Source organism: Lethenteron reissneri, chromosome 69, assembly GCF_015708825.2.
Source record: "Lethenteron reissneri isolate LAM-NWPU_2019-01 chromosome 69, ASM1570882v1, whole genome shotgun sequence".
NCBI classification, from domain to species: domain Eukaryota; kingdom Metazoa; phylum Chordata; class Hyperoartia; order Petromyzontiformes; family Petromyzontidae; genus Lethenteron; species Lethenteron reissneri.
In genome coordinates this window covers 392,538-412,644 of record NC_083847.1, presented here as the reverse complement: position 1 = coordinate 412,644, position 20,107 = coordinate 392,538, and the positions used below count along the sequence as shown (strand labels likewise).

The following is a 20,107-nucleotide window of genomic DNA, read 5'->3' as shown; positions in this document are numbered from 1 at the left end:
TACGAGGATGGTGGTGAGAAAGGGAAGGAGGAGGAGATGTTATTATCATTCAAACTTCGGCAAACTGAAATTCTGGGTTTTTAAAAAATCCTTTATATTAAGTTCACTTGTTTGCTTGCTTGCGTGCTTACGACCGTGCAAATCTTTCGGTCGTTTTTTAACCGACTTCCCGTGATCCAATCGAGCTGACATTTTGCACACAGACTCGTTGTGCGTGACAATTTATTTTTTAGTATTTTTTTTCATATTTAATTTAAATTACCAATGTGATAAAAATGAAACTCTTACTCAAGAAAAACAGAAATGAATAATATAATAAAATAAAACCGATGCCACGCATATAAAGGATTTATAGTGAAAAACTTTGTTTTTACGGGTTAATTTTTTTCTTTCTCTTTTTTTGTCTTTTTCTTGACTTGGACCTGGTTGAAGCTCACCAGGTTTGAGTTTTACTAAAAATCTGCCCATTGAAGTTTGTTTTTGCCTTCAACTAAGAATGATCCTAAAGTGTGACATTGTCTGGTCATTCCACACAATACTCTTACGGCTTGTTGACTGAGGAGCGGTGCTTTGTTTCAGTCGTGAATGGGGTATACTGTACGCGGGTACGCGGTGATTCGTCTCGACCCATACAAGTTCTAGCAAGCGCGTCGTATCCCAAGCAAGACGTCGTATCCCAAGACATTTTTTTCTCGTCAAAACACGACGTATACCAAATTCGACTTTTTCCAAAGTGGTCGTATACCGAGGTATGACTGTACATTTATTTTGAATACAAATTGTATTTCACTAAGTGGAATGCATTCTCCATCGATTTCCTTCACGTAAAATTTCAATATTGCAGCCTCCAGTAAACTTTCACTAAGTCACAACATAACATTTTTGGGTCAAGTGAGCCAGACTGCTGATGAGACACCGGAATTTGAAACCGGTTCAAAATGATTGCTTGTGTTGAATCAGTGGTCTAAGCAAGATTGAATGACAATGATCTGTTTTTTAAACTACTTACAGAATTTTGTGTGAAAGTGGTGTCCTCTACGGGGTGATTTCGGAGGTCGATCTATGATATTCACTTCCACGGGCCATTCCCTAAACTCCTCTCCCCCTCTTCCCTCCTCCCCCCTCCCCCGTTCTTCCCCTTCCCCCTACCCCTCACATATTCCCATCCCTGAAATTAAACAGGTCGATCCCTCTGCACCCGGACTTTAAGACCCTGCCCTTCAGCGCCAGCCTGAAGGCTCCATTGAACGAGCGGTTGAAGACCATCAGCAGGACCGGGTTGACGGCCGAGTTGAGGTAAGGAAGCCAGCACACCACCTCCCAGGCGGCTCGGCTCGTCCCGTAGCCCAGCAGTGGCTCGCTCGCCACCAAGATGAAGTATGGCATCCAGAGCAGAATGAATGCGCCCGTGATGATGCCGAGCGTCCGGGTCGCGTTGTGTTCCCGCTTCGTCGAGGCACGGTCGTCCCGCCCCGAGACCATCGCCGAACCCTCGATCCTTCTCGCCTGGGCCCGGGCGAGGCGGTGAATCTTCGCGTTCGCCACGATCATCAGCAGCATCGGCATCACGTAGGCCACCAGGACATTCGTGGCGGTCGACGCCGGGTTCATGTAGACGCGGCAGTCGTGGCGGCAGCTCGACTCGGCCACCTGGCGCTTGATGCCCACGAGGTTCCAGCCCAGCATGAAGGTGGCGCCGTACAGGGGGAGGCCGGACCATGACAGGAGCAGCATGGCGGCCAGGACACGCGGCGTCACCATCTGGCGGTAACGAAGGGGCTCCGCGATGGATGCGTAGCGTTCGAGGGAGATGCACGCTAGGTTGGCGATGGAGGAGGTGCAGGTGGAGAAGTCGAGCCACGTGTGAAGGCGGCAGAAGAGGTCGCCGTAGAACCAGCAGTTGTAGGCGGTGCGTGCGGCGCTGAAGGGCATGATCAGGAGGCCGACCAGGAGATCGGCGACTGCCAGAGACGCCACCAGGACATTGGAGCGAGATTGGAGCTGCCTGGACTCGCACACAGACCGATAAACTCACACAACAACAACAACAACTGGCAATTGCCACTCAGTGGTGGTGACATCACCTTGACACTTGTGCCAGGTCTTCTTGGTTCTTTCGGTAAAGTCACGTAGAAGGGAAGTAATAAAATAATAAAAATAAAACATAATAAAATACAATAATATAATAAAATAATAATATAAAATAATAAAATAATAAAATAATGTTAAATAATAAAATAATACTATTTTATTACTTCCCCTCTACGTGACTTTACCGAAAGAACCAAGGAGATGAATCCCTGTAGTCACGAAAGCTTTAAATCGAAACTTGTGCCAGGCTTTGTGCACTTTGAGGCTATGTAAAATATCGAACACCAGCTGGCAGGAGGTCAAGGTACAGTCCCAGGTGCGATGGGTTCACTGACTAAGATGATCTAGATCTGAAGTTTTCGTGACTGCAATGATCCATACTCTTTGGTTATTTCGGTAAAGTCAGAAAGAACCAAAGAGTATGACTAAGATAACTTTCCAATGCAAAACCTGTGCCACCTATCATTCCAATTTGCTGTGTTTAAGCCGCCCAGTGCTCGGCTCGTTGTTGCTCCTCTGTCCTTAATTGTTTTTTGAGGGCGACTGCCTCTTACTGCCTAGTAGCCTCCTCCACAGAGGGTGATCTTGACACTGCTGGTATCAATCATTGGCAAGTCCACTCAGCTCCACATTCTCTCGTGCCACATAATTCCATCTCTTCTCTATCCCTTGCCACGTCCGTTTAGCCCCCTCTATCCAGCTGAAGAGAATCGGTTTGGGCATTCTATTCTATTTCGAATTTATATAGCACCCTTTTCAGGGTGCTTTTAAATGCAAGCCGACAGCATTCAGTGAGGGAGGTGACAGAATGGTTGGAGGGACAGGGGCTGGGAATGGAGCTGATGTTGCTGGGGTCGGTAAGGCAGAGATGATGGTAGACAGCTCCAGAACGGAAATGGTGGACAAAGCATTTAAGGAATAAGTAGTACGGTGGGGGGGTCATTAGGTGCATGGATATCAGAAGGGTTCGCATTGATTATGGAGGAGTGGACGTGGGCGATCTTGGTCATGAAGCAGTTGGAGAGGACCACAGGAGTGGGGGCAGAAGTTTCAGGTGCAGTAGAAGATGGATGGAGCAGAGAGATTAGGGTATTGAAGAGCAGAGCAGGGTGTGAAGATAGGGAGGAAATGAGGGAAGGAAGGTTTGATTGGCGAGAAGCCTCCAGGGCTGAAGTGTAATTTGAAAGGAGGGAATTATATGAGGAACGTGAGTCATGGGTTGGTGAAGTTCTCCAGATGTGCTCTGCTTTGTGCACGAGCCGGCGCTGTTACTTGAGCGTTGATGATAACCGAGGACATGGGGGGCGTTGCCGAGGGTGTAAGGGGAGCATAGGTACAAGCGTTTCGATTGAAAGCTTTCGTGACTGCGGGGATTCATCTTCTTGGTTCTTTCGGTAAAGTCACGTAGAAGGGAAATAATAAAATAATAAAAATAAAACATAATAAAATAATTCTCACGACGTTTTGGTCACAACGCAAGCAGCCGTCCTCATGTGAAGAACAGGTCTGTCGGAGAGACAGTGTTCTCATTCAGACGCTGTCTTTCTGACAGACCGTCACAGCATGATAGCTGTATCACGTCGTGATTTTTATTTTATTTTTATTTTACTTTTATTAATTTAAATTTTTTACCTACGTGACTTTACCGAAAAAACCTAAGAATATAAGCCCCCAGCAGAGTTGACAGAGGTACGTGGTGAATGGAGCAATTGGGTCATGGGGGTGGATAATGCGGCGGGGTAGTGGTGTTCAGTGGAGAGATCCAGGTTTCCGTCAATGCTAGGGTGTCGATGTTTTTTGAAAGGAAATCATCGAGGGTGGATGCAGGCTTATTGCAAACGGAGCGTGAGTTCCATAGGCCAAGGTGCATGGGGGTGATTTGTGGAGGTATGTGATGGCTGGGCATGCAGGCTACATAACCCAGCCAACGCAGCCTTGACTGTCAGAGGAGCTCACCGATTGGACTGTGTCCAGATATTTCAAGGATGTGTGAGCTCTTCACTCAATCCAGACTGGTTTAACACAGGATGGATCGTATGCACGCCAGCCTAAATGTTTCTAACCAGCAACAATGTTCTATTAAGGGGTTCCACGTTTCGCAAGCATAGAGAAAGGAGGGCATGACCATGGTCTAAACGACCTGAAGCTTCTTGTGGAGCAACAAACCAGGTAGCATCCATACAGCATTACACAGAAGATGAAAATATGATGCCGCTCTACTGATTCGGAATGAGACTTTTGCTGTCAAACTGGAGCTGGTCATGAGCACACTGCCCATGTATGGAAACTGTTGTACTGTCTACAGAACTAACCCATCAATAGGGAGTTGAGGGGGTGGAGTATTTGATGATACAAAATACCCTGGCAGCTGCTTAGTTTTGCAGGGGGCTGATGGTAAGGTCCCACCAATTAGTAGCATGATCCAGGTCAAGCAGCAGTGTCTCCAACTTTTTCTCTGAGTGAGCAGCAATCACCAGATTATCCGCATACGTAACATAGTTGACCAATAGGGAACCATCTTTAAACCACACGCGGGCATCGATCAGCCTCCCATTGCATCTGTACCACATGGAAATTCTTCCGGTACAGCCATGGAAAGCTTCTCGAACTACGTAGTCGAAAGAAAGAGGTTCAATAATGTGGGAGCCAGAGAACATCCCCGTCACACGCCAAGGTGAACAGAGAACAGCTTTGAACCCTGGCCCTCCCACCATCATGAAGGTCCTTAATTATTGCGAGCAGAGAGTCAGGGACTCCAAAAGCACGGCGAAAACCCAGAGCCCAGGCCTTTTGATCGTATCATAGGCCTTGACCAGGTCAATAAAGCAGAGATGTAGGTCTGATATAGAAGACGAACAGAAAAATATAGCATCTGTGCATGATCGCCCTGGCCTTAAACCACAATAGCCGGTGGTTTACAGCTTCCCACACCTCACCGCCACACTCCCACGCCCCCTTAGTTATTTTGTTCAGAAGAAGAGTCACTCTTTGTTGTGTTTACCGTCTCCTGCCCCTAATACAGGACTCTCCACTCCTCATGGTGACTGGAGCCAGAACCAGTCCAATGGACATGCTAAATACTGCAGAGATCCAGGCGGTACGGGTCCAGCTCCCGACTGAGCATTCGAAAATTTCACGTGGCCACTCGCAGTGATTAAAAGCGTTTTTCGAGCAACCCCGAGGGTATGGGTTCAGTCTCCTGGCTCCACCAAATCATGTTTGGCCAGGAAACATCACAGAAGCCCGTTCTCCCAGAGCTTCCGGCACAAGCTTAGTTCGATATTTTCCACGTGTTTTCACGGTTGTTAAATATAAGATGGATGGATTACCAGCCCCTCGAACCTGCCCGGAGGCCGCATTGGCCGCTGTAGTGGCTACAAGACCCATTGATTTCTGCAGAGACCTATAGACTCACACAGATACCTATATACTCACAAATAGATGCACAGACTCGCATAGAAACCTATATACTCAGATAGACATATAGCCTCACACAGAGACTGACCGACTCAAACAGAGACCCATAGACTCACACACAGACCCATAGACTCACACAGATTCCTATATACTCACAAATAGACATACAGACTCACATAGAAACCTATAGACTCACATAAAACAATTTCCTCACACAGAGACCTGTAGACTCTCATTGGGACTCAATATTCACAAAAAAAACAAATATATTCACAAAGAGACCCATAGACTCATATAGAGAACCATAGAGTCAAAGACAGAGATCTAGACACACAGACTCACAGACTTGGACATAAACCCATAGCCTGTCATCGATACCCATATACTCACACAGAGACCCATAAACTCACACAGAGACTGATAAACTCACACAGAGATCCATATAATAACACAAAGACCCATAAACTCATAAAGAGACTGATAGACTCACACAGAGATCCATATAATAACACAGAGACCCATAGACTCACACAAACACCCGGAGACTCACAGAAAACCAAAGAATCACCTAGAAATCAACAGACTGGCACAGAAACCCATAGACTCACACAGAGACTCGTACATGCACATATGAACCTATAGACTCATGTAGAAACCAATACAATCACAGAGAGACCCTTAGACGCACGTAAAAACCCCTCGAATCACACAGAGGCCAATAGACACACGTTAACACCAATAGACTCACACAGAAACCCAAATACCCAAACAGAGACCCGCAGACTAGAAACATAAAAACCGGCAGAATGATCAATGAACGGAGATCGTTGGTCACACCTGAAGAAGAGGATGGAGAGGACGATGAAGAGGTTACCGGCCACCGTGATCACCACGGCCCCGAGCAGCGTGCAGAGCAGAGCCGAGCAGCCGGCGGGGGTCAGGTCGGACGGGGGGCAGCTCAGGTCATAGAGAGAGGTGACGCAGAGGGCAGAGGAGGTGGAGGAGGTGGAGGAGGTGGAGGAGGTGGAGGAGGTGGAGGAGTTTGGTGCAGAGGAGGCATTGAGAGGATGGATCATGTCTGTTTGGGGGGGGGGGGGGGGGGGTTCCACAACAGGTTAAGCGCGTTTTTACATCACACCACGGAGGTCACAAGCCAGAGTTCAGACGCGGCCACAGGTATGTGTACGTACGTATGTACGTGTGTTGAACTTTTTTAGCACAGTACATAGCTAACCGTGCTGATCGGAGGTGCTGTGGAAAAGGACAGGGTGTGTGTGCGTCTTCGGGTCTCTGTATGAGTTCGTGGGTCTGTGTATAAATCTATGGGTCTCTGTGTGAGTCTATGTATGTATTCATGTAGAACTTATTTTTCACCATGCGTAGTCAACCGTGCTAATTGTAGGTGCAGGGTAAGGACAACAAACTATGGGTGGCTGTGTGAGTCTACGGTCCTCCGTGTGAGTCTATGGATATGTGTGAGTCTATGGGTCTCTGTGTGAGTCTACGGGTATCTGTGTGAGTCTATGGGTCTCTGCGTAAGTCTATGGGTCTCTGCGCGAGTCTATAGGTCTTTGTGCGAGTCTATGGGACTCTGTGTGAGTCTATGGGACTCTGTGTGAGTCTATGGGTCTCTGTGTGAGTCTCTGGGTCTCTGTGCGAGTCTATGGGTCTCTGTGCGAGTATATGGGTCTCTGTGCGAGTCTATGGGTCTCTGTGTGAGTCTGTGGGTCTCTGTGGGAGTCTATGGGTCTCTGTGTGAGTCTATGGGTCTCTGTGTGAGTCTAAGGGTCTCTGTGCGAGTCCATTGGCCTCCGTGTGAGTATATGGGCTTCTGTGTGAGTCTACGGGCCTCTGTTTCAGTCTATGGGTCTCTGTGTGAGTCTCTGGATATCTGTGTGAGTCCATGGGTCTCTGTGCGAGTCTATGTATGGTATGTGTGGTGGAAGGAAAACAAAACTAAACACAACAACAAGCAGTTCTAAAGAAATGGGGTTTCAATCTAGATGATGATTTAAAAGTGCATAACTCCAGTGGCTTCCTAACATTAGAAGGAATGAGTGTTCCAGACTGACACAGAAGCCCATCTGAAAGTGCCGCTTGATGCAGTGACCGTCTTTGTGCGATGGCCAAGCCAACATTCGCTGCAGCTGCTGCTGCTAGGATGATGACGAGAGTTCTCGTGATCATGGTTCATAGCTCCTTGCTGACGAGATCAGCAGCGAGGTGGTATTGTGGTTCATTTGTGGCAATCCCTCTGTGCGTGTGTCTCTAATGGGCGCGACCTCGTAGTGTATTGTGGTGACCTGAACTGTCCCGGACCAACCGGTTCTTGTAGTAAAATCAACAGCGATAATGTCGACATTATCCATGGTCACAGTTTAACTCAGCACGTCAGCGGCACAACATGTCACTCGGGAAATATTACCGGATCACATATTCGCAGCTGCAAATGCTGTAACTGTGACCGATGTTGTTATCGAAGACGTGGATATTTCAGATCACAGTCTCGTGATGTGCAAAGTGGCTTTAACGATTATTCGCCCACCCATCACAGCGATATTATACGAGACTGCAAACGACTGGACGATGATGTTTTCCATCAGAAGATCCAGTGGCAATTATCATCGGCGCGTCCAGATCTTGCCTCGACGGCCGATTCATTTGCAGCTAAATTAGAAAATGCCGTCATTAATGTTCTTGATCAACTCGTGGCCATCATCCGAACAACGGGCACATCAATAATGGGGAAAGTGCACCGCAATAACTGGCTGTCACCAGAGGCGATCGCTGCGAATCAGACGTGAAGAAGGCTCGTTTGACTTCTCGCTTACAAAGCCACCTACAGATCCACAAACCGACTCATGAATGGGTCTAGAATATCGTTTCTCTGCTCTACGCATCACTGAGTTGGGTCACAACCCCTGCTGCACTACAACCACCCATCTACTAGTCAACCCGGGTCTGTGCACAGCACTTGCGATGTTCTTCGCCAATGAAACAGTGACGATCAAGACCGCAGTTTCAAAGTTGAAGGCAACACTTTCTCCCGCTCTGCCATCTGAGTTCGATCAACCTGGAACCAAAGCTCGAGACCCTGGCACCAACATCGGTGGCAGAGGTGTCGATATTCTTAGGTTTTTTCGGTAAAGTCACGTAGGTAAAAAAATTAAATTAATAAAAGTTAAATAAAAATTAAATAAAAAATTATGACGTTTCGGAGGCAACACAAGCTTCCGTCTTCAGGTGGAACCGTCACAGCCACGACAGCTGTATCAAGTGAAGACGGAAGCTTGTGTTGCCTCCAAAACGTCGCGATTTATTTATTTATTTTATTTTACTTTTATTAATTTAAACTTTTTTACCTACGTGACTTTACCGAAAAACCTAAGAATATGAATCCTTGCAGTCATGAAAGCTTCAAATCTAGAGGTGTCGATGTTCATCGCACGGCCGCCAAATGAAGACATCGCCGCTCGACTATATCCACACGTCGATTTCTCAAATCGTGCTCGGACGTTGCTTGCGCCACTGATTGTCCACCTGGAAAATCTTTCATTCAGCGAGGGTTGTTTCCCAGACCGGTTCAAAATGACGCAGATAACACATCGCTCGCTCCGATCTCAAACCTAAAGTCATTGAGTGCGTGTGTCTGAGGCGGTTACTGACCCACGTCACTTTGATGGGCAGATTACACCGGTTGCAGTCGGCGTACTGGAAGTTCCACAGCACTGAGATGCCTCTTACTAAAGGTCACCGATGACCTCTACAAGATCACGGATGACCTCTACAAGATCACAGATGACCTCTACAAGATCATGGATGACCTCTACAAGATCACGGATGACCTCTACAAGATCACAGATGACCTCTACAAGATCACGGATGACCTCTACAAGATCACAGATGACCTCTACAAGATCATGGATGACCTCTACAAGATCACGGATGACCTCTACAAGATCACGGATGACCTCTACAAGATCACAGATGACCTCTACAAGATCACAGATGACCTCTACAAGATCACGGATGACCTCTACAAGATCACGGATGACCTCTACAAGATCACGGATGACCTCTACAAGATCATGGATGACCTCTACAAGATCACGGATGACCTCTACAAGATCACAGATGACCTCTACAAGATCATGGATGACCTCTACAAGATCACGGATGACCTCTACAAGATCACAGATGACCTCTACAAGATCATGGATGACCTCTACAAGATCACGGATGACCTCTACAAGATCACAGATGACCTCTACAAGATCACAGATGACCTCTACAAGATCATGGATGACCTCTACAAGATCACGGATGACCTCTACAAGATCACAGATGACCTCTACAAGATCATGGATGACCTCTACAAGATCACGGATGACCTCTACAAGATCACAGATGACCTCTACAAGATCACGGATGACCTCTACAAGATCACAGATGACCTCTACAAGATCACGGATGACCGGTGCGCCACAGCGTTGGTTGGCCCTCGATCTCTCAGCCGCCTTCAACATCATCGACCGTGAAACACTCATCGGGTGGCTAAGGTCAAGGTTCGGTGTACCGGATACAGCACAGGGGTGGATTGAGTCATACATGTATGGCCGATCACAGTTCGTCAAGCTGGGTGACGAACAGTCATCGCCAATGTCGTGCCTAGTTGGCGTACCATCCATTCTATCCTCGACTGAACCACAATACAGGGTGTTTTAAAAAGATGGACCCAATTTCAAAGCAGTATATTTCACGATGGCAACATGTTACAATTACACAAAAAGTTACAAACGTTTAATGAGTTATCAAGTTTTACTAACCATTTTATAAATGCTCGATATGCCCTCCACCTGCTGTACGGACAACATCGAGACGATAGTTGAATTCGTCCCAAACGCCTCTCTTCTCACGTTTTCCTACGGATTCAGTCTTGCTGAACTGCAGAACGCAAAACGCCTTGTATGTTGCGGGGTCACCATCTTGCGAATGACTGAGGCTAGGGGCTGTTTGTGCGCTGGGAGAGGCATCTAGCGGTCATCATTTGAAACTCTGTGCCCTGCCCTTTCAAGTGGTAAGAGTTTAATTCATGGGCGGTTCGTGGTTGCAGAGATATAGCGATTTCAAATCGGGTCCATGCTTTTTAAGACACCCTGTACTTTGCTGATCTAGTCAAGGATCATAAGCAATCATGGGAACTCCGGCCATCCTCACAACAGCAGCTTTTCAATAACCATCGAACAAAAGACGATCACTGCATTGCGTGTTTTCAGATGTGCTTCGACGACCATCTGAAATGCTCTACCTTCTGATATCAGGAAGCAACTGGCTATACAATTTAAAATCTAGATTGAAAACGAATTCATTTGAAATTGAATTTTGCGTTTAGTTTGTTGTCCTTCCCCAACACCACCGATTATCGCGGTTGGCTACGTACAATGCGAAAGAAGTTCAACATACATACACTAAACCTCCTCAACAATGCTCACTCACAGGAAGGGACTTTCACAACGTTCGTGTGGCCAGTGATCCACCAACTCTCGCCTCTACAGTGGTGGACTAACGGTCACCCGCATAGCCACCCCCACTTGTGGTCGTGGTGGTGGCAGAGGTCGCAAATGGGTTTTGATTCCTTACCCGTACCCGGCCGCACCAGGGTCGGAAACGGGTACCCGTACCCGTACCCTACCCGATACCCGGCTACCCGTACCTGGTCGGGTATCGGGTAGGGTACGGGTACCCGATTGCGACCTCTGGGATGAAGCCATGTTGGAGGCGCGGGTGGGTTGATTCTAGGAACTTGAATTGTGAGAAGAGACAAGACGTTGGGAAATGAGCGACAAACGGTTACTCACCAGTGACTCACGGCCTACCTGTACCCGTACCCGGCTGCACCAGGGTCGCAAACGGGTACCCGTATTCGTACCCGGTCGGCTACGGGTAGTCGGGTATCGGGTAGGGTACGGGTATCGGGTACCCGGTTGCGACCTCTGGGTGGTGGTAAGGGGAGCAGCAACGCAGCGGTTAGAGGGCTCTTTTATGAACCCACGGACCCAAGTTCGTATTCCTGCTCACGGTCACTAACACTGGTGATAATTTTCTGAACCAGTCCTGGGCCTCCTCCCAGAGGTCGACTCAGCCTCAAATGAGTACCTGGTGTGGCGTGTGTAGTAGACAACGCCATTAGGGAGACAATGGTGGCCGGGCGTGGTCCTGGCCACCCACCTAGTGTGCCACCATTCATAGGTGCTGTTACTCGCTATGAACAGAACTTGCGCCAACATGCACGGCCAGCGCGAAAGCAGTAGGAGGCCAAACACCCCCCAAGTGTGATGAGCGGGCGCTTGCAGATGGAGCCGCACCTTTACCTGCGCGAGCGAGTGGGCCACCGATCAAGCGTCGTGGCGTCGGTTCTCTCCTCTTTCTCCACCGCCGCTTCCTCTCCGCTATCCATCGCATGCCTCGGATCGCCCTTTTTGTCCTCCGAAACCCACAGTCCCCCCCCCCCTCTCCCCCTCCTCCTGCTCCTTGTATGAGTCCGCGTGGACTCAGCCACGAGGGAGGTGCGCACACACAGGTTCGAGTCTCCGGAGGGGTCAAGGCTCTAATTGAGGCCCCTTACTTCCTCATGGGAAGGGATGGGTGGGGGAGAGTGTGTGGGGGGGGGGGGGGGGGTGTTGTGTTCACACTCAGGGTGATAATGAGAGCAATTAGCCGGATGAGATTGAGTGCGCCACGGGAGGCAATTGCACAAACACCTACACAATTACCAACTGCGCTTATTTATGAAGGAGTCTAATGAAGAGTGTCCTTGGAAAAAGGTCTGCGTACGCATGGCAAAACTAAAAATATACAAGATAGTGTTGTATTGGATTTAAAGTACATTGCATCGTAGACAATCTATTTCCTGCTTTTTGCGTTTTAGTTTGTTGTCCTTCCCCCGTACCTCCGATAAGCACGGAAGGCTACGTACGGTGCGAAAGAAGTTCAATTTACATACATAGACTCACACAAGGACCCATCGACTCACACAGAGACCTATACACTCATAATTATTAAGGACCTTCATGATGGTGAGCAGGCCCCAGTAAAACTACTTGGCCAGGAGTTGGAGTCATTCCCTGTTCACCTTGGGGTGCGATAGGGATGTCCTCTGGCTCCCATATTTCTTTAATATTTTTTTTACCACGTAGTTTGTGAAGACTTCTATGGCTGTACCAGAGGAATCTCCATCAGCTACAGATAAAATGGAAAGCTGATCAATCCCCGGCTGTGCGGTAATTGATGGCTTCCTATTGGTCAACCATGTTATTGAACCTGGATTGTGTCACTAATAGATAGGGTCTTACCATCAGACCCACAAACAATAAGCACCTTCCTTCGTATCTTGTACCATCAAACACTCCACCTCTCACCTCCCAATTGGTGATGGGGCAGTTGTGGGAAGAGTTGAGATTTTCCCATACCTGGGCAGTGTGCTCATGACTACCTCCGGTTTGACTGCAGAGGTCTCACTCTGAATCAGTCGAGTGGCATTATCTTTTCATCGGATGCATAACGCTGTGTGGAAGCAACCTGGTCTGTCGCTCCACACGAAGCTTCAGGTCTACTCGACCACGGTCATGCCCTACTCGCAAAACGTGGACCTCCCTATTGGAACATCTTCGCAGATCAGAAACATTTTGGTTGGCCTACTTACGATCCATCCTGGGCTTAATCAGGCTGGATTGTGTGAGGAGCTCACAAACCCTTGAAAGATCTGGACAAAGTCCCATTGGTGAGCTCCTCCGGCAGGCAAGGTTGCTGGGTTATGTGGCCTGCATGCACAGCCACCGCATGCCTAAACAGTTTTTGTTCGAGCCAATAGACATACTTAAATGGGTGTGGCATGGGCTCGAGAAGAGATGGGATGATGCGATGCAGGGGTATGTGGAGCTGAGTGGACTTGTCAATGACTGGTACCAGCGGTATTAAGATCGGCCTCTGTGGAGGGGGAGTTCGTGAAGGACACTGCTACTGGGCGGTCAAAGGCAGTCACCCTCCAGCAACAATGGAGGGCAGAGGAGGGATGCTCACAACAACGAGTGGAGCAGCGTGTGGCTGAAACACAGCAAGTTGGCACAGTCCGGGGCACAGGTGGTGCATCAGCGAGTCATCTCAGTCACTCAACCCATGGCATCTGCAGGGTCTGTCCCGTGATTTCTTGCAGCTTTGAGTAGATAACGACGACGACGGGTCATCCTTGCAGCTTGCCAGGAACATCCAGGTCAACCTGGATCTACGCGACGAGCCATCAGCAGGGCCATCTCAGCCCCTGGTGGTGGGCTTTGGAGCGGACGGTGGTCTACCGGAGGGCGAGCCGACGCCGCCGACGGCAGCGGCCGCACGACCACCGTTGAGCCCACACCGCCGCTCGGATACGGGCGGACGTGGCGGTCCGCTATGGTGCTACGAGTGCGGGCGTCAAGGACACTTCGCGCGGGACTGCTGGAGACGGAGACACGTCTTCCCATGTTCAGCAGGAGCCTACAATCGCGGATTCTACCCAGCGCAGGATTACCAGGCGAGTCGCGACACATGCAATACACGGCCGTATCCTACACCTCACCCATCCGCGACGATACACAATGTTGATCCCCCTTCGTATGATGCACAAGGTAATGCGGTATGGGGTGCGTTGGCTCATCGTGTTTTGGGGGCTGCGCCGGGCTCGTCGGATGTGATGGCGCTTGTTCAAGAGGTTCAAGTTTGGGTTATTGTCGATACGGGGGCATCCGCGACGCTTATTTCATTGCACACCTTCCGATTGCTTCCTACCTCGGCCCATGTTTTGGAACCGGTGGAGGGCCCGTGTATAGCGGCAAATAGGGGTAGTTTGGGAATTATGGGTCGTATACTAGCATCGATACAGGTCGGGGAGGAGTGTGTAACGGGATACATTTTGGTTTCATCTGTTCTGGCTGTGCCGTGTTTGTTGGGCACGGATTTTTTGCAAAAGATGCCAATTAAGATTTCGATTGAAAAGGGACGATTGGAATTGCCGTCAGGGAAGTGCCTACATTTTTTGGGAACTCCGTCTAAATTTGCTCGTGTCAACGCTGTGGTCCAGGCGGTGGTTAGCCGCACGGTGCGCGTTCCGCCTGCGACACAGATGCTTGTCGTGTTGAAATTGAAAAAGGGGCTGTCAGTAGGTAATTTGGAGGAAGGCATATTATTGTCGCCTTCAAATGCCGTGACACGAATGCCCTCCTTGGTGGGGGCTTTTACGATGGTGCCGGCGATGGCCGACCCGTTCATTCAAATTGTAAATACGGGGCACGAGCCGGTCGTTATTCAGGAAGGGACTACGCTGGCGCACGCGTCAGTCGAACGAGGTTTGGAAAGTCATGTGTGTTTGGCAGCAGGGGGTGGTAGCACGCTGCCGCGAGCGGAGGAGGAACCGAGCTGGTTTCGCGAGTTGTATGAAGGCAACGACAATTTGACACCCGAGCAGCGGATGCAGTTAAGAGAGTTGCTTTGGGAATTCAGGGACGTGTTTAGCTTGGGGAAGTTTGACGTCGGTCGTACGACCTTGTTGTGACATCACATTGACACTAGGGATGCGCCCCCTGTTCGATTGAATCCTCACCGGGTGAGCCCGCTGGAGAAGGATTGCATTCGGAGAACGGTTGATGAGAAGTTGCAACAGAATATCGTCTCCCCTTCGTCCAGCCCATGGGGAGCCCCGATCGTGTTGGTTAAAAAAAGAGATGGTTCTCTGCAAATTTGTGTGGATTACCGTAAATTTAATAAGGTTTCGGTGGCGGATGCATACCCGCTTCCGCGCATTGACGACTCATTGGACTCATTGTCCGGTGCTACATTTTTTTCCACATTAGACCTCTTATCTGGCTTTTGGCAATTGCCTTTGGACGAGGAATCTAAACCGAAGACGGCTTTTCGCACGCCGCAAGGATTGTTTCACTTTAATGTATTGCCGATGGGGCTGCACTCTGCACCTGCCACTTTTCAAAGACTGATGGAACTTGTGTTGACGGGATTGCAGTGGGAGTCGTGTTTAATATACCCGGACGACGTCATTGTGTTCAGTAAGGATTTTGAGGGACATTTGCAGCGGCTGCGAGCTGTGTTTGGCAGGGTACGGAGCACCAATTTGAAGTTTAAACCCCAAAAGTGTCATCTGTTGTGAACGTCCGTCATATATCTTGGGCATGTGGTCAGCGAAGCGGGCGTCGCCACGGACCTGGAGAAAACTAGTTGTGTTTGTGCGTGGCCAGTGCCTAAAACGGTGTCGGAAGTACGTAGCTTCGTGGGTTTTGCATCATATTATCGTCGATTTGTTAAGAATTTTGCTACGATTGCGAGGCCGCTGCACACGCTGACTGCTAAGGGTAAGAAGTTTCTGTGGGGTGACGAGGAACAGCGTTCATTTTAAATGCTCCGGGACGCTTTGGCGGACGCACCGCCGCTCGGGTATCCAAATTTTGCGGAAATGTTTATTTTGGACACCGATGCCAGTGATACGGGCATCGGCGCTGTATTGTCGCAAACCATTGACGGTGATGAAAGGGTCGTCGCATATGGCAGCCGGGTACTGTCCCCGGCAGAACAAAGGTATTGTTTAACACGCAGGGAATTATTGGCGATTGTTCACTTTGTGCAGTTGTATCGACCATACTTGTACGGGCGACAATTTTTGGTCCGCACCGACCACGCGGCACTGCAGTACTCCTTGCGGATCGATCAACCCTCGGACCAAATGGCCCGCTGGCTTGAGGTCTTGCAGGGATACTCATTTACGGTCCAGCACAGGAAAGGTACGCGTCACGTTAACGTGGATGCTCTGTCCCGGTTGCCTCAGGCATCGGGCTCGTGTAGATGCTCCGAAGGATCACTGCATTGTGGGCCGCCGCTGCAGAGCATGCCGAGCATGGCTGCTGCAGCTAATTCGATCCAGGTTGACGAAGCACCGGCTACTGAGCCTGGGTTGCTGGGATTGTCACGGGGGCGTTGGGTGCGGTTGCAAATAGACGATCCGTCGCTTACCAAGATGAGGCTACGTGCCTCTCGTTCCAAACAGTCGGATGATCGGGCCTTTCTTCGACTCATTGACGACATCCTGGTTAGATGGGATGTCGTCTTACAGAAATGTTGTATAGTGGTACCACTGTGTTTACGAGGGAAACTCATTTCCGACACGCACGAGCGATTGATGCACTTGGGGGAGAAGAAAACCGCTTTGACTTTGAGTAACGATTTCTATTGGCCGGGTTTACAGAATGATGTTCATTTGTATGTTAAAGCTTGTCACGAGTGTGCACGGTGGAAGGCGCCGGCCCAGCCATGCCGGGTACCATTGCAATCGATACGTGTTTCGCGGGTCAACGAAATTGTAGCCCTTGACATTCTGGGACCGTTCCCCATTACCCCGCGGGGTCACAAATACCTGCTCGTGGGGGTCGAGTACCTAACTCGGTGGCCTATGGCATGGCCGCTAGTGGACCAATCGGCGGGATCAATCGTGGAGGCCTTCCTGCAGGGTTACGTTTTCGATAAAGGGGCCCCAGAGCACCTGCTTACGGACCAGGGTAGAAATTTTTCGTCCCGCCTTTTGAAGGAGGTGTGTGACGTATTGGGTACGAGGAAAATCCGGACATCCCCATACCACCCGCAAACCGACGGAATGGTCGAGCGTCTTCATCGAACATTGACGTCTATGTTGTGCCAACAGGTTAATTCGGCTCAGACAGATTGGGATCTACATGTCCCGGCGGCTTTAGCCGCTTATAGATTGGCCCTACACGCTTCCACAGGGTATTCGCCATTTTATCTAATGTATGGGCGTGAACCAGAAGCCCCGGCCTTGGTCAGGCTGGGTGTGAAATCTAAGAGCAAGTCGCCAGTGGTGGCTGTCCCCATGCGCGAGTCATTGGATCGGTTGAATGAGGCCAGGAAGGCCTCGCTACGAAACACGGAATGAAGGCAGGCAGCTAATGAGCGTCTGCACGGTGGGCAGCCTCCACGGGAACCATGGCAGGTGGGGGACAAGGCTTGGTTACATTGTCCGATGGTGCCGGTGGGCACATCACCAAAATTCCACCGGCCCTGGCAGGGGCCCATTGAGATTGTAGAAGTTCGTCGGGATCAAAGTGTAAGGATTCGCTATGGTCGACGGTTGTGGCACATTCACCCGTCACGGTTGAAGAGATATGTGGTGCCGTATGATGCGTCATCTCCAATCCCGGAATGGCCTGTATTGGATGTGTCCGACGAGTGTCCTGGGGGGCGATGGAAGGATGCACCTCAGCGGTTTGCAGGAGCACCATTTTTGAGGCAACGGCCACACCGGGACGCACAAGGCCGTGGGTGGCTCTTGTCGAGGAATGGACAGGGTGATGGAGATGGACGCACGGTTCGGGCAGAACGCTGCCCTGTGGCTACGGACAGGGATGCCCTAGCCCCTGTTCAATCAAGTCGGGGTGACGGACCGGCCGCGGGAACACGTTCAAGAAGATTAACTTTTACTTAATTCCTTGGGGACTTGGGGTTGTGTATATTTGTAATGCGGGCGTAAACGGCCTCGCGGATATGACGTCACGGGGGGAGGGGTTAGGTCACGTGAGAGAGAGGATTAAGCTCTTAAGGGAGAGAACCGGAAGAGACGGGAGGAGAGTATGTGAATAGAGACAGGGTGAGGCCACGCAGGGCGGAGAGTGGAGAGTGGCGAGATCGCCACGCGGTGAGACTCGGCACCGTCGGCCAGCGGTGACCGGGCACGGGTGGAACGGAAAGCAGCGGTGGAGCTGCCGCGAGAGCAGCTGAAAGACTGCACAGGGAAGCCTGCAGCGGAGCTGCATCGGAGTGGAGAAAGGCTACGGGAGCGACGGCAGCTGTCGAGCTGCCAAGCGGGGAAGCTCTGAGCGAGGGCCGTGTGGGACAAGTTGTAAGAACCCGAATAAAGGACAACGGAGACAGACACAGTGAAAGAGTCCTTTATTACATATTGAGCATCTTGTGTATTGTGGGTTCCGCGTGGCGTATTTTTTACAACAAATGAAGGGCCCTTGGTCTCACTAGCTGGCTTTTTAGTGCAGCTAATTTGGTTGAAAGGGCAGATATCTGGCAAAAAATGTCAGCTAGCTAACTAATTTCTGTTAACAAGTTGAATAATATGGGCAGCTAGCTAGGGAAAATGGACAGCTAGATAAAAAGAGATAGCTAGTTACGGTAAGTCAAATAACGAACGGCTTGCCATAATATGACGCTCTTCAAACTGTCCTGTTATGCAGAATGAACTGACTTGTTGGTGAATATTGTATCATGTCACAGCATATTGTAGCATGCCAACCAGTGGCTCAGTTGTACAGAAGCGCTGTACTCTACGAGAGGCTCTCGTTTTAAGCATGCACTGCATGTGTAGAGGAGTAAAATGGGGACGTGACGTCAGGTGTGCCGTTCAGTGCGATGACGTCACGTCTCCGAGGGTACTTAAGGGAGACCCCGTGACGTAAGCGGGGTCACTGTGGGAACGGGTAGAGTAAGAAGGGTGAAGAGGGAACCAGGTGTAGAGATGGATCGAATAGTAAGTCTGGGGAGAAGCCGGTGGTAGCCGTAGAGGTGCTCTCTCTCTGGTCGGTGGAGTCGGCAGAGTCCCCGATCTGACACGAGAGAGAGAGACCGGAGCTAGCCGGCAGTGACCCGGACTCAGAGTAGGCCCCCCTAGCCCCTGGGAGTTGTGTACCCTGGTGTGTGTAATATTGTAACAGCTTTAATAAACCCTGGCGGAAGCCCTTAACTTACCTCCGTCTACGAGTACGTCCGTGGGAGCTTCTCTACACATGTACCAAGGGGCCCAGCTGTTACGCTCGATGTAAGCACCGAGAGGCCTGGGGGCCCTAGTGGTCAGATCACGCTTTAAGCCCTAGGGGTCTACAGCTCACGCTTTAAGCGCAGAGGGGCCCAGGTACCCTCACACCGTAGGTGCCGAGGGGCCCAGGGATCCTAGTGGTCAGATCAAGCTTTAAGCCCCAGGGGTCTATGGGCCCTATCGGTCAGCTCACTCTTTAAACGCAAAGGGGTCCGGGGGCCCTCACATTGTTAGCAATGAGGGGTCTGGGGGGCCCTAGTGGTGAGCTCAAGCTTTAAGCCTCGTGGTCAGATTTCGATTTAAAGCTTTCGTGACTGCAGGGATTCATCTTCTTGGTTCTTTCGGTAAAGTCACGTAGAAGGTGGTCAGTGGTCAGCTTGCGCTGTGCGCACTGAGGGCCCTGGCGTTCAACTTCCTTTGGAAGTCTTGGGCCACGCACCGTTGTGTGGCCTGAGGCTTGGAGGTCCTCTGGCAGTCCAAGGCCCCGGGGCAGTTGCCCCATTGGCCCGGTCCATTATCTAGCCTTGCACCCGGTAACCCCATGGGATGTGTGAGCGGGCCACTTTGAGCACAAGCTTGGTGAAACGTTCGTGGTGTTATGGCTTTGGTGGAATTTGGGAGATAGTGTGCTTGCCGTCTTCAGTAAAAGGTTCGCAGTTTGCCTTTCTTAAATTGTATCGTGGCACGGGAGTGGACGCGATTGTTGTGATTTCGACCCCGATATGCACC

The 20,107-nt window shown here is 50.1% G+C and overlaps 1 protein-coding gene across 1 annotated transcript; it reads right to left on the bottom strand.

The window, feature by feature from the left end:
- Window positions 1–1,152: 1,152 nt before the first annotated feature.
- LOC133360622 (trace amine-associated receptor 7h-like) lies at window positions 1,153–11,965 on the bottom strand. Its single transcript, XM_061579416.1, has 3 exons — window positions 11,880–11,965; window positions 6,346–6,507; window positions 1,153–2,005 (listed from the first exon to the last, which is right to left on the bottom strand). The coding sequence occupies exons 1-3, from the start codon at window positions 11,963–11,965 to the stop codon at window positions 1,153–1,155; spliced, it is 1,101 nt and encodes a 366-aa protein (XP_061435400.1).
- Between the last annotated feature and the right edge of the window lie 8,142 nt (window positions 11,966–20,107).

What these genes read in the sequence shown, in the direction of transcription:
- LOC133360622 (XM_061579416.1), bottom strand. Translation starts at nt 11,965, where the DNA reads ATGGATAGCGGAGAGGAAGCGGCGGTGGAGAAAGAGGAGAGAACCGAC. An exon ending in TGGCCCACTCGCTCGCGCAG is followed by an intron (nt 6,508 to 11,879) that starts GTAAAGGTGCGG and finishes CTCCACCTCCTC; the next exon opens with CACCTCCTCTGCCCTCTGCG. An exon ending in CTCTCCATCCTCTTCTTCAG is followed by an intron (nt 2,006 to 6,345) that starts GTGTGACCAACG and finishes GTGCGAGTCCAG; the next exon opens with GCAGCTCCAATCTCGCTCCA.